The 15,543-nt window shown below is 36.6% G+C and overlaps 1 protein-coding gene across 9 annotated transcripts in view; it reads right to left on the bottom strand.

Moving 5' to 3' along the window:
* rgs3a (regulator of G protein signaling 3a) overlaps positions 1 to 15,543 on the bottom strand; it is a 132,979-nt gene that overhangs the window by 76,027 nt on the left and 41,409 nt on the right. For all 9 annotated transcript variants that reach the window (XM_077497021.1, XM_077497024.1, XM_077497023.1 and 6 more), the window contains 6 exons: positions 13,840 to 14,278; positions 12,845 to 12,884; positions 12,298 to 12,620; positions 12,141 to 12,218; positions 11,304 to 11,415; positions 7,291 to 7,334 (listed from right to left, as the gene is read on the bottom strand). In XM_077497021.1, coding sequence (XP_077353147.1) covers positions 7,291 to 7,334; positions 11,304 to 11,415; positions 12,141 to 12,218; positions 12,298 to 12,620; positions 12,845 to 12,884; positions 13,840 to 14,278 — 1,036 coding nt within the window. The remainder of the gene's footprint in view (positions 1 to 7,290; positions 7,335 to 11,303; positions 11,416 to 12,140; positions 12,219 to 12,297; positions 12,621 to 12,844; positions 12,885 to 13,839; positions 14,279 to 15,543) is intronic.

Below are 15,543 nucleotides of genomic sequence, written 5' to 3'. Positions count from 1 at the left end.
CTAGCTAGAAATTGATTTTGAAAGCTATTGGATCAGAGATGTCAGCCGTTCAAAGTTGGTTACACTTAGCTATTACGCGGCTCCAGCCAGACCTAGTTAATTACCGAACCACTTCTTTTGATGTTTCACATCGATGTCTGTCATATCTCAGCAATTAGCATGGCTTCTCCTATTTTCTTCCCATCTTAAGTTTTGTGATAACAATACAAATCAGAAGTGTAGCTTATTCACTGTCACAGAGGCGATGATGAGTGACTTGTGTTGACACCAGACGCCAAGTGAACTTGCGGCTCTGCACCGTGTTTAGCCACATTAGCTAGCCAGCCCGAGCTCGCAGGCGCACAACAGTAGCATGCATGTGAACTGTGTACTGGCCAACAACTTGGCCCGACAGCATATGCCACTGTGTCACTGGATTTTTTAACTATCCGGAATAATCAGTGTTCCGGCCGTATCGAGTTGACGTTCAGTAACTTCAGTAACAAAATACGGGGAAGCCATAACATTTGGCTGCTCTGTAACTGATGGCGAAAATACGCGGACAAATCCACCAGCGTAAAATCCCTGATAACTTCACTGAGCAGCTGATGGAGCAAAACAAAACATTTCCCCCAAACAATTTCCAAAGCAGAGCACAGAATGTAGTTTGCCTCAATGTCTTTCCCACACTCTTTCATCTATTCCGAGTTTGTTTGTCCGCTTTTCCACTTCACGACCTTTCTGTGGTTAGCCTAAAAAAAGAAGCAAAGGAGCATGTAGAATGGAATGTTTGGCCCCGGGCCCTTCCTATAGACATCATAGGGGATGATAAGCACATGATTGACCCCTCTGGGATTCTGCTATTTCAGTTTCTGTCTCTGATCAATGGCATTATTTTTTTTATGATATTTATGATCAGAACCATTCATTCAGTTCACATGATTATTCCAGTGACACCTTTATTGCATAAGAATGAATGCACCCTTTTTTATAAGCCAAACATATATATACATATATATATTTTACATTGTTCAATTATTGCTAAAGTAATATTGACTGTTTAACCAAGCGAATCCTGAATCAACTCATTTGGGTCCAAAAATGAAAAATTCAATATGATCATGATGACTTACATAAGTAATAGAGGGCACTTACTGTATATAGTGCTACACCATGCAGTATGTTGTCATTAACAAAAGATTGTCTCAAAACATTGTGCCAAGTAGCCAGTATTATTTATTTAGCTTGGTTGAGGAATTTTCACATTTTGCCATTAGAGTCCACTTGCATAACTTATGATTTCATTAATGTTATTCATCATTCAGAACTGGTCTCTCATGTTAAATTGCTAACAATTAACCAACAAAGACACTATAGAATGCACGTGCTTCCTTTTAGTCAATGTACTCATCTGTGTTGATTAAAGAGAACATTCGAGATTTCTTTAGACATTTGCAATTCTGCAGGGCCACTTACACAATCATGATAACAATGGAGATTTCTGGGAATATGAATACACAGAATTCTTACTTACACGCAGAAAGCTCCAACATAAATACATGACATAAATTATTAATACCCACAGCTGGGTTACAATAGTTTTTGATATTTAATTATAGTTTTTTTTATTTTGTTATTGTTTATTATTTATTTATTTTTTAAATTCAGTTACTTTTACTAGTTTTCTAGTAAGTTTTAGAACAGGTTTGTTAATTTTTATTTATTTATTCTTTAAATGCTTAATTTTTTTTGTAACGATAACAGTAATGTTGTGATATCGCAATATTAAAACTGCCACAATATCGTCATGTAACGATATTAAAAGTAGCTGTTTTAAAAAAAAAAAAAAAAAAAAAAAAAAAAGGTTGATTTCCATTTGTGCAGTTCTAGGCCCCTCTGGTGGATAGTTTTTCATTTAGTTTAATTTTCACGAGGCATGTTTTAGCCCTTCTATATTTAAAATCCACGCTAAGGGTCAGATGACAGTGAACGTAATATGTTTGTGAACCGAGTCAATGTGTGCTATAGTGTTAATAGAGATTGTAGGTTGTTTATATGCAAAAGTTGTGTTTTTTTTGTATGAGCATTTTTTTTTTTTTTACAATATTGTAACCTTTTTTATTACCTCTCCACAATATTGTGATAATTATCGTATCGTGATGTTTTGATATCATTACATCCCTAGTTCTAGTATTATTATTATTTTTTTTTAATCTGCATTTGTGGAGTGCAAGATTAAAAATGGTCACTAAGTATTAAAGTAAAGCACAATAACCAAACGGCTGTCTTTCTTCTGTCCATCCATCCATCCATGTAACGGTTTATTCCTCACAATGGTCCCAGGGGTGCTGGAGCATATCCCAGCTGGATTCGGGCAGCAGGCGGGGTACACCGTGAACTGGTTTCCGGCCAATCGCAGTATAGCCATACAGTAATACCCAAATAAATACATTTAAAATGAAATCCGAAAGCTCACATAAGAAAATGAAGAACACTTTTCACTTTAATTATAATTTTAGTTTGTTTTATGAATGTAAAATATAGTTTCAGTTCCTTATTGTTTTGTAAAAGGTTGCTTTATTTTATTTTTATTTTTTTTAGAAAAATGTTAGTTGTATTTGTTTATTTATTTATTTATTTTTTCATCAACTATGACAACCTTGCTCCCCACGGGTCAGCATATGACACATACATCAAAAACACGCTGCGATCCAAGCATCCTTTTATCTCTATTAGCTCTACTTACATCTGCAGTGTCAGACAGCAGGTGTTGCTCGAGAGAGCTGCCCTCCCTGGACAACCACTTCTTGGGCGCTGTGCGGTCAGCCAAGTTTCCCATGACCACCTGCTCTAACAAGCCGGTGATGAACCTCCTGCTTCGGATGCTGATCTCAAAGTCAGTACAGGCCTTACCTCACCGTTTTCACTCTGATTTACCTACGTGGCCCGTATCTCTACTTCCTCTCCTCCTGCATCACTGACACACTTACACACACTTGACTTTCCACAGACCAGCCCACTTTCTTCCCGTAGATGCGCACACATTTTTCTTTCACATGTAAATCTGGGTTAGATCCGTTCCGTTTTGAGCGACTGCTAAAATAGGGTGACCTCCCGCATAGCAGAGCACACACAAAAGATAGAAGGAGAACAGACCAAATTCAGGAGGGAATCGTTTCTCTTCCTGTCCCGTTTTATTGACCAGGTAACACAATTGAAACAAGAAGTTTAAGCTAGCAAGCCGTATAATTGAGAATTTGGTTGCCAGTCAGTCACAGAGGATGCTCAAAAAAAATATTCAAAGTCAACAAGTGGATGCTTTATGTTTGTTTATTTTAGGGGTGTTTTTCTTACAACAGCCACATTGTTTTTATTGATGTATTTTATTTTAAAACATTAATAAAAAACAGATTAGGAGAAAAAAAATGGGGTGGCTAGTGTCCCTGGATCCCACTAAAAATGATATGCCCCTGAACTGAGCAGAATCAGACAAAGAAGCAAAATAAAATCAATCTGCTAAGCTAACCCCCAAAAATGATGTAGTTTGAACACCCCTCATCCTTTTGGATTGTAGGCTTTGTTGAAATCCAAATGCTCGTTCTTCATCCCTTTTGCCAATGGTCTATCTGCATGTATGTTTTTGTGTGTGTGACCTCTGCAGGCCAGAAAGTGTAATTGAGCTAGCAAGTGTGAGATTGCATTGCAAACACCTTCCGCATTGCAGTAAACACAAACACTGAGGTGAGAGTCACGGTCGCTCGAGTACTTTAAACTTCCATCTTTGTCCCCGCCGTACGAGCCAAACGACTCAACAGGCTGTCTATTTAAGGACCCCATCACTCTCTCTCTCTCGACATATTTCCCTCACGCGGCTTTCCTTCGCGCACCATCTGTCAGCACTTCTCGTAGAGATTCTGTCACCGCTCAGAGATTAACGAACGCTACCGTAGGTTGACGAGACAAGAAGAGGGATAAAACTGGTCCTTCTCAAACAACACTTGTCAGACAACATCACTAACGACTACATGTCGTTTGCCGTTTCCCTCTGGAGCTGTGAGATGAACTGCTGACTCAATGAATGGATGACTGTTTACATGATGGGCGATAAAGCACCACAGCGGGAGCACCACACAAACCGTACCTGAACACTCAAACAGCAAAGCAACATTTCCATTTTACCAGCTTTACAAATGTGCAGTATGAGAAGTTGCCTACACAACATCAGTAAAGCTACATTATGCATACCACACATCTGTGATTCTTACCCAAATATAGCTAAGAGCTAACTAAGCATTGTACTGATTGAACGGCTTTTAGACCACCAAGAATCAAATGTTCTTCGTTTATCAAGAAAGCCAAATTACTCTTTGTGTCAATTTTGTGCCTTTTTCTATACAAGATAACAATAAGGCCTTGAAAAAACATCTCGATCCTAAAAAAAAAAAAAAAAAAAAAAAAAAAAAAAAAAAAAAAAACACGACAGGATCAGATTTGTTGTCTTATAACCAGCATATGATTTTACACCAGAGACACATAGTGGTCACTCAGAAAAATTCCAAGAATTTGGAAGTCTGCCTTTGTCCTTCCGTTATTGAAAGGGGTGACCCTAATGTTTTTGAACAACAACAGGCCTCTATCAAATTAGTCACCACTGGCTAAAATTCTTGAAAGTCTTGTGAGTGATCAACTAAAGGAGTTTTTATACAGCAATGATATTTTATCACCATATGAATCAGGTTTCGGAAAAGGGCAAACCACCGTCACAGCTGCGCTGAAAATAGCGAATGACCTTCCTTTAGCACTTGACGAGAAACAACGCTGTGTTGCACTTTTTATTGAGGTCTCAGAAGGTTTAAAGCAACATGTCCGACTGTCAAATTCTTCTGAGAAGAAGCTATTGCTTGGTTTTCCAACAATGTTCGCATAAGGTCACAGTGCATTGGATATGATGGTGTTTGCTCACAAGGGTGTGCTGCAGGGTTCCATGCTAGGTCCACTTTTTATTTATATTTATTAACCTGTTTTAGATTATGGCGTTCTCGTGCCACTGCACAGAGTCTCCGCTGGTTGATACTGTCTACATTGCCTATTTGAAGTTCATTACAAATTGTAAAGTTCTCACCATCATGCGTTGACAACCGTAGGCTCAATCACTGGCACACCCTTATTTTTAAGGCAATTCACGGTCCGGCTGAAAGACATTTGGGTGGTACACTGGCTTGTAAATAGAAACCTACAGCCCTAAACGACCGCCTCGTATCCTAGCAAACGTCACGACTCCATTACTTTCTAATAATTATATTCCTTGAGGGTATCATGAAAGTAGGTTACTGTATTCCCTCCGCTCTAATTGACAGCATGCCTCAATTCAACACATAATGTATCGTTCACTTCAATACAAAATATATGTCAATTAAATTTAGATACTGTATAGTACATTATTTTAACCATCAATTATTTATTTAGAGGGGGTACGGGGAGGTGGCAATTACTCGCGTAACTTATGAAGTAATCGATAGGATAATCAATTAGAAAAAGATTAGTTTGTGACAACACTACATCTCACATGCCGTTATGAAAACAGACGTGGTTCATTTTAAAATTGCAGATTTCACAACATATTAAATATGAAGGTATGACCTTAATGCTTTTTAATTAAAAAAAAAAAAAAAAAAAAAAAAAAAAAAAAAAGAGATCAGCAAAAAAAATAAAATAACGCAGCAACAACGACAAACTTGACTAGGTATTAAAATATTATTTAATTTTTCTTACCATCACATTGTTGCTCAGTTCAAATGGTTCAATTTAGGTCCAAACTGAAATATATGCTAATCTTCTATTTTGGGGAATATAGAAATAGTCATGACCCTCACCATACGTTACTGAATAGTGTGGTTATAACACCATCAACATGAGGAACTCCCGTTTTTAATTGACAGGTTATTATTTTGTGTGCTAGCATCATTAGGGCTAGTTTTCGGTTAACACTAGTGTTGGTGCTGATGCCTCTCTTTACAGTTGTGGGGGGGGAAAAATAAAAACATTATTTGCAGTTATGCTAGCATTTAGGGGGCATTCCGGAGGCAACATTCCAATTCCAGGCTGTTACGATAACATGTCGAATCAAATTGTGCTATTGGCCTTCTCCTGCTCTCCCATGCTGTCCCACGTAAGAGCTTGCTATTTATAAAGTCTTTCCTAATTGGATGGAGTGAAAGCTATGTAGCCACTTCCTTCCTCTTCTTCCAGCCTGTGGGACAGATAGCAAAACTTCTCTTGTTCTGTACGGAATGTCGGGAAGATAAAAAAGTTGAGGGGGCGTTTAAACATTCATAAGCTGCTAATGAGGCTGTGCAGCATATTGTGTAGCGTATGTCTGCAGCAGCAAGACTTGGAGAACATTTCAGTGCTGTAAAGCAAGTAAGCAACACAAATGTTGTGATGTTGGGGCGCCTTGTATCATCCAACTTCTATAATGACTATAATTGTTGTTACACACAGTTGTTTTCCACTCATTATTAGACAAAATATTTTTGAAAGGAGGTATAAACGTGATTTTAGCATTTTTAATAACTTAAAAGTTAGCTTGAAAAAATATAGCGCATAACTACACAGTTCCTCCACATTATAAGTAAAGCCAGGACTTTCCATAGAAAACATTGACAAATACATGGTTGCAGTGCTATGGCCTACTTTATGTCCAAAGTCACAGGAAAAGACACCAGGCTACTTCCTGTTCAGTCGCTTAGCAACCAGTGAAAAAATATGGTAGTAAAATGAGTAGTAAAGTTTATGTATTTGAAAATTCACACCGCCAAGAATTGTCCCACCCCCGGGCGTCGGCTTCTCTTGCACCGCCCACTCAGTGCAACAACAGAGGCTCAGGAAGCTCTAAGGTGACAAGGTACAAGCGCCGCTACGGACCACCTGATAATTCTTTTCAATTTTGCACCCAACAGAAAAGGCAACCCCTTGCTCCACCCCAAAATCAATGCTTCTGAGAAATAAATGATCAAGGGTACAAATGTCTCTCCAGAATAGCCTTTTTTCTGTTGTTTTTAAACAATGACTTCAACTACCACTTCTGTTTTCTTCTGACGTACTCTAGATGACTTCTTTTTGAACCACAATGCAGACGTTTGAACGCTACGCAAGAGGAAAATGCATTTTAATTAGAGCTCTGTGCTAATCTGCGTGTCTTACCAATAATGTGATTAACAGTCAACTCTATTGGCTCATCGTCAGTACACACAATCACAAACACACACATAGATACATGCACACACACGCGCTGGTAAATGAGGGTCTTACCTCGGTCATGTGAATCAGGTAGAATCGGAGTTCTTCAGCATAATCTGTAGGGGGAAAAACAACACCTTAATTCCGGGGCTAGTTGTATCACTTTTTATACTTTGATATATTTCTTGGAATCAATACATCATATATTAACAAAATGTATACCAGATGATTTTTCGTATTTATGTCATTTTCGTACTTTGTGTCGGTGCAGTGTTATAAGCCATCAAATAGAGGGAGTCAACATGCGACATGTTGCCCCACCAATGGGTATGTTGTCACACTATATGTGGTAAGATGTCTCATTGGATTTTGCAACTAATAAAACAAGAACACAATTATCCTTGTTCTCCTATTTTGTTTTGTTTGTTTGCTTTTACACCCAGATAATGTTTTGTTATCATTGATCATGACAATTTGCTATAGTCATTGAGCAAATATAAACCTCCCATTTCTCTTCAGAAAGAAAAGCCAGGTAGCTAAAGGCCTCCTCTCAAATTAATTAATTCAAATAAATGACTGGTACTCTCTGCAGATGGGTAAATACACACCCCAAGCAACTACATGAGGAAATTAAAAATACCCATACACCACTATTTATCAGAAAAAAATGAAGGCCACCTCTCCAATAAATCAATTCAAATGTGCACTCAGTACTGGTACTCACTGTTTGTTGAGTAAAAACTGTACACAACCCCAGGCCACATATGAGGAAATATAAAACAAAGATAGTCCACACTTGACTAAGCATTTTGTGGAGAAAAAACAAAAACAAAACAGGCCACTTCTCAAATAAATGAATGCAAATAGGCACCTGGTACCCCCTGTAATATGTAAATACACGACCGCAGTCCATGCATGTATGAAGTAGGAGTCATTTCCAACATCAACCAGCAGAGGTCACTATTGTATATATTTATTTCCACAGCTGCTTTACAACATGCGATATCTGTCTCCTATAGTTAGGTTGGCTTTTTTGTTTTGTTTTTTTGTTTTTTGTTTTGGTTCATGAGAGGGGCTAAATATTAGAAACACCTCAACAATTATCATTCACTAGTGGCTGAAAATCCGTTGTCATGGCAACACACTAGAAAATTTAATTGACAGCTGATTGTTTCTGCTTACAGATTGTTCCTAAATAGCTCTTTAAAATGGAAGTATCGTGTAGACAGCTGTTGTATTGAACTTGTCCTGGCTGGATATTTATTTTATTTTTTTTAATGTGCGCACACACATAAACACACACAAACAGTTGAAACAAACACAATCCCCCACTGGCGCCTCTTTCCTGGCTGACGCTGCCGAAGCAAAAAAACAATAACAGGCAGGCAGCAGGGCGGCGATGTGTCCGCTTATGACAACACACACTCATACACAATGTGAAGAGCAAACCTGAATATGACCCCCGATGACCTCAGATTGTGTGACAAGTGGACAAGTGACACGGGTGACCTCAGATTGACATAATATACTTTTACAGTGCAAAAACACTGCCTGTAGCAATAAAATGTCTACACTCAACATAATTTTATTTAATGTAATTTAAATTAGGGCAACATGAATTTGATTTGTTAAATTATGTTTTAATCAAATTCAATTTAATTTTGTTCTGTTTATTTAAAAATTTTCATTATTATTTTATTTTAAGACAAAATATTTTGGGCAATTTATTTTTTATGCGCAATCAACATAAATCAATTTATATTATTTTTGTTTTTTTTTGTATGCACAACCAACCATTAGTTATTTGATTGTATTATATTTTATGTTTAATTATTTAAAAAAAAATGTAATTTATTTGATCTACAATCAACACAAATTATTTAAAATGTTACCTCATCTTGTTGTATTTTAAAAATGGCATGATTTTTTTTTTTTTTAATTTGAGTTTGTATTTTATTTAAAACATTTCATTATTATTTTATTTTAAGACAACATTTTTTGGGCAATTTATTTTTTATGCGCAATCAACATAAATCAATTTATATTATTTTTGTTTTTTTTTGTATGCACAACCAACCATTAGTTATTTGATTGTATTATATTTCATGTTTATTTATTTAAAAAATTTTTAATTTATTTGATCTAGAATCAACACAAATTATTTAAAATGTTACCTCATCTTGTTGTATTTTAAAACTGGCCTGATTTTTTTTTTAGTTTGTATTTAATTTTATATTTACAAAAATAAAAAATAAAATAAAAGTATTTCAAGTGTTTATTTAATTCCCCTGCACTTAGTCCAATAGAATATTATGCATCAAAGATTTTGAACAGTGTGACACTCATAATATTTGTGAAAACAAGAGCATACAAAGTAATACAATGGTGTACAGTATTCATGTGAAACAATGTGCTACTTCAGGGAGAAAAAAAAAAAAAAGATGGAGGAGCTCCAAGTATATTACTGGCCGCCCTGCATGTCTATACTACAGACAAATATTTATAGTGAGCCATGACATGAGGCTGTCATTGGCTGCAGCCAAGTTACGGAGTGCACTGGCACAGGAGGTGACTGTTTACTGGGGACTGCAATGAAAAGACAAAGCAGCAGGATCTCGGCGGGGATGTCGCTCCCTAAATATCCTGAGGTCAAAGGAGGGTTTACTGCTAAATGGAGTTGGATGTTGCCATTCAACATGCCCCGAAAGCACATTTAAACAAATAAAGTAGCTAAGCCTTTGTCTATGTTTTTATGTTGTCATGGTTGTCTATAGACCAAATCAGAACAATCTCATGACAGCCAATACAAGAGTTATTGTGCCTTGAGTATAATGTCCACTTTTGATTGACACTTTCAGAGAGGCGGAACCCGAGAACATTTTAAACTGAAAACCTTTTTTTCTGAATGTAGTTATTCACTTATTAAAATGAAAACTTTCTCCCAGTTAAAGTCCATTTTTTTATTCTGTGAATAACACGCACACGCGTGTGTATATTACGCATACAAGCTCACCCTTAAAACGCCATTTTCTTATCTGTACTTGCAATATGGTCCCCTGATTTGCTGGTAACCTTTATTATCAGAGTAAACAATGTGAATAAATAAAAAATCAAAACATACCAATAAAGTGGAAATGCTTTTAAATCCATGTTAAAAAAAACAACAACAACAACAACAAAACATTATTTTCCAGTACCTATGTTTAAGGCCTTTTAAGGCATTTTTAAAATCATGTTTTCCAAAATCTTGTTCTTCCACTATAGTCATTATAGTATGCAATATTTTTATTTATTTACTTTTAAATCTCTTTTATACTGTAACTGCTTTTAAATATTGTACTTTTAATTCCAGTATGTGAAAAATACTGAGTTAGGTTGTGTATGAAATACAGTATATATCAGTGATTTTTTTGGTTGTTTGTTTTTTACAACCCCATAGGCACCACTGGTAAACGCCAAAACAATGTGATAATTTTCCATTTTGTATTTTAAGCCCCCTGTATCATACCGAAAAAAAAAAATACAACAAGAAAAAAAACACAAATTCTTCTTTTTTCTTTGTAAAATACCAACTTAATTCCCACAAAATGTTTTTTATGTGGTAAATTGTCTTTCTTTCAATTTTTCCCTGGCAAAATTACAATTACGCTCAATTAATTATGACTTATTTGTGGTAAATTTCAGACTTTATTCCCACTAACATGCCTTTTTTTGTAAAATGGCAACTTTCTCATTTTTAAATGTTTTTTTTTTTTTTTTTTTTTTTACCCCATACTAAAATGACAACTTTAGTAAAATTTAAATTTAAAAAATTCTTTGTAAAAATTCACCTAATTGGCGAAAAAATTGGAACGGCTTGGAGACATCACACTTGGACTGCCTTGTAGTGAGGTACATTATGTGGTGACCATTTTGAGTTTAAATTTATACGGGTTAAATTCATGATAAAATGGTTCACTTAACAACAAGTTTATTGTTCTTATCATTATTTTCGTACGCAGTGGTATACAACTGCACAAAACTGTGTGATACCCACAGCTAACATAATATTTCCCAGCTTGAACTTTGATGCAATCCAAACATACCGTCCTGTAGTCGCAGGTGTCGCAGGTACAAAGGACTCTGGAGGACGTTACACTTTCCAGGCTCGTCCTCTCTCGTGACCAACATCAAGTCTGTGTAGACGAATACGGTAACCTACAATAGATGATGCAATGAAAGAACCAACAGGATTCATTATTAAGAAATATAATCATATGCAATACCATGTATTTATTTGTCCCACATAAAGAGGGAGGGAGCAAAATTACTTTTGTTCCTAGTAAAATTATGACCTTTTTTGTCAATACATTTGGTTTTATTATTATTATTATTATTATTATTATTATTAAGATAATTTATTAGTTCCATATTGAGGAAATGTTCTTTTTTTTTATTCATACAATTACCACTTATTGTTTTACCATTAAAAATAAACACAAATTTAAATATTCCAAATTTCTTCCCATTAAAAAAACTATGGCATTATTCTCAATAAATATTACCCAAATAAAATGATTTTAAAATGTTCCTTTTTCCTAATAAAGTGAATCTTTTTTTTCTTGTAAAATTATTTTTTTCTTGTAAAATAAACAACAAAATGCTGCTTTTTCCATTGTTAGAATACCAAAAAAAAAAAAAAAAAAAAAAAAAAAAAGGTAAAATTCAGAATTTATTTTATCACAAAATTGCAACATTTTTATTTTTAATTGTGATTTTTTTCCCAAGTAAATTTACAAATTAATTCTGATAAAAGTGTTTTTCCATCCCCCTGGTAAAACATCTTGTTTTCATAATATTCCAACATTTCTTTCTGATAGAATCACAACTTTATTCAAGTAAAATTTTAATGAATCTAACTAATAGTAATAGGTTAGACTTACCTTGAGCGAGTGATGCTTGCTCTCGTGTAAAATCATCTCCTCTGTTATCATAAGAGCTCGACTGCACAGGTCCAGAGGCTGCTTACACACATAAGTTAGTTATATTATGGTATTGATAGCAGAAGAACATTAACGTCCCGGCAAGAAACGGACTCACCTGAACAAAGATGGGGAAGATGAGGATTTTGGGCGCCACGGAGACGTATCCATAGTTACCATGAGGGACGTGAGAGCGGACGATGGTGCAGTTTTGGTAGTTGGCAAAGTTGGCACTCTGCTGCGGGTAGTTGGGCACGCCGGTACCTGTGGAGGGGGGTTTGGACGTCTTGCCGTTGTTGGAGCGACGCAGGAAGCCGCTCCGGCTAGAGAAAGGACCGCCTCCGCTTGAACTGGGGGGCGAAAATGCTCCGACGCCACCGGTAGTACCAGCGGCCTGGCTTTGAGCACCGGAGGTCTGCCGTGTGGGGTACAACCTGCTAGCTAAAAGGCAATATAGCAAACATTACAATGAATTTATTGTGAGGAAGGCACATTTGATAATGTTCACTCTGCAGACAAATAAATGAACTGTTTGTGGTTAGCCTAGCTTAGCATTTGCATCTTTTTTTTTTTTTTTTTTTTTTTGTATCCCAAACATGAAACCCTGCGAGTGTATAAAAAGAACTGATTGAAAACTATTGCCGAATGAATCACGGATGTCTTACCTAACGTTCCCTGATTGTCCTGATAAACTGGCCTCAAGATCTGAAAACACAAAAATTGGCACGTTACACCTCATTTGACACTCAAATTAAATCATTCATGTAAGGTTTGGTCCAACTTGACGTGAATATGCTGTCATGTCGTCACTTTGCAGAGAGATAACATGATAGCATTGTGTTGGTTTTTCCAACATTCCTTTGATGGTAAATTTAGCCTCCACATGTAGACAATGGTAACTACTTAAATGATTCATTCTTGGTATTGTGCAATGACCCTATTATTTTGTACAGTGATTGTGATTCATTTTCACCGCCTGAATCATCTCCTCTTTCACTTCAAATCAAAGATGTAATCACACATTTTCACATGACCCACTAAAGCTCAATGAAGCACAAAAGGAGTGTTTTGATGATATAAACTAGTTATCAACACTATAAGTACAGCAAGAGAAGTAATGGTTAGGCTTGTTATTTAGTCACACATAAATGTGTTATTGTGTAATTACACAGTTAGTAACGTTAGTAACGTGTAATTACACAGTTATTAACTAAGGAACTCATTTCAGTCTGTGATTTTAAAACAAGTTTGCTTTATTGAGGCAACCACTAGATGCAACCATAGTGTACACAGTTCTGAAAAATGTGTCATCCATGAACTGTTGCTTTAAACATGGTCAAAGTCAATAGGATACCTGTTAGATAAATGAAGAATTTATAAAAAATAAAAATAAAAAAAAACATGCTTTGTTTACCAGATGTCTTTGTATGGCCGGAAATAAGGATGGCGGACTAAGTGCTTTATTGTCGTCTGAATGTACTTCCTGAGTTCACAATAAAAGGAACATTGAAGGAAGCCCTTGTGTAAAGTCACTCTATCAATTAGCACCGGGGATGAAGGGTAAGGACACATATCTAGCATGAGCCATCATGTGACCATGGTGAGGATGAGGAGGGCGGAGGAGATGATGAAGATGCAGCCCACCACCAGTCTGCGGTACCTGGCTTCCGGGGTTGAAGGGGGCCAGGATGATGTAGTTGTCCCCGTTGGACGCCTTCACCCTGGTTCCCTTCAGCGTGGCGGTGTGAGGGTGCTGAAGGTGCCGCGGCTTGCCGTCCAGCTCCTCGGCCGAGCCGCCCTGGGCGCCCCACCTCAGGGTGCCCACCCCTAAGCCCCCGCTGCCAGCTGCGACGCCGTCCGAGCCGTTGACCAGAAGCCTGCGGGCGGCGGTGTTGCGGTGGTGCGCCGGGAGCGGCGGCACGGCCGGCGGGGTTCGACCGGCGCCCAGGTCCGGGGTACGGCGGCGGGCGGGCGGCGAGGGCATCTCGTAGTTGGAGGTGGGCTGCTTGTAGGAGGGTCGGTGGATGAGACCCTCGAAGTTGGGCTTGGCTGAGGGGCCGCTGCGCCACACCACAACTGTGATCTCATTTGCGCTGTTTCTGAGGTCACATGACAAGATTGCGTCATCATTTTGGAAGCAAGCGCAAACATTTTGAAGATATCAGGGATACTTCAAGCCAAACATTTTCTTTACAATAACATGCTATATGTAACTCCACTAGTCTAAACACAGTATTCTGATTAATAATATTAATAATAATAATAATAATAATAATAATAATAATAGAAAAGATGTTCGTGGTTGCAGGTGTCAACACACTGCAAGCCATGTTGAGAAATTTAATGTATAAATGTATACGTTGGCTGAACAAATCAGAGAATTCCATAATTATGGCTTCGACTAGCATGAAATTAAGCACTGCATGGTATTCGTCCAAAATTTGGAAACATTGTTAAGTTTGTCTCCTCTGAGGTCTTTTGACTTTTTATTTGTTGTTGCACTGTAAATATGTCATGAATGGTGTCTTTTATATCCTTTTTATGTAATGTATTTTTTTTTTTTGTTGCTTTTACCTGGAGCTTTTGAGTCTGTAATTATTATTATTATTATTATTATTATTATTATTATTATTAAAATTCTTTATATTGCACCTTTCCAGCAATTACCTGGAGCTTTTGAGTCTGTACTTATTATTATTATTATTATTATTATTACTACATTTATTTATATTGCACCTTTCCAGCAATATAGCACTAAGTGCTTTACAAACAAATACAAATATGTACACATAAAAACAATCAAACAGGTAAAATTGGACATAAAAATAATACAATTGGTATAATATAATAATTTTTTATTTTAATTAATATTGTGTTTGTGAAATATGAGTTCAGCAGCAAAATCTACCATTTTTCATCTTAGGGGACGGCCATTTTGCCACTTGCTGTCACCTGGTAATGACATCACAGGTGCTCAGGGTTCAGGTAACGGCCAATCACGGCTCAGCTTCAGAGAAGAGGCGTGCGTGATGTCATGTCATTTTCAGGTGACAGCAAGCGGCAAAATAGCCACCTAGAAATGGATCAAAACATATTTATTTTGCTGCTTAATTTATATTTCACAAATGTTATATGAACCAAAATGCCATGTTTGCACAAACATATTGTAAAGAAAAAAAACGAGTCGACTTTAATAAATCCTAAAATTAAACCTCATTTACAATGCTGATGAATGGGACAAAATGAGAAGCGCTATTAAAAAAATAATATTTTGTTTAGGTTTGATCAGTTCCATCTTTTGTTTTTATCATTCACAATTTTCTACTTAAGACTTTGAGCAATAAAGAATAAAACAATCTGAGTC

This window comes from Festucalex cinctus, chromosome 15, assembly GCF_051991245.1.
Source record: "Festucalex cinctus isolate MCC-2025b chromosome 15, RoL_Fcin_1.0, whole genome shotgun sequence".
Lineage (NCBI taxonomy): Eukaryota > Metazoa > Chordata > Actinopteri > Syngnathiformes > Syngnathidae > Festucalex > Festucalex cinctus.
The sequence above is the reverse complement of the archived record's forward strand: the minus strand, read 5'-3'. Positions and strand labels throughout refer to the sequence as shown.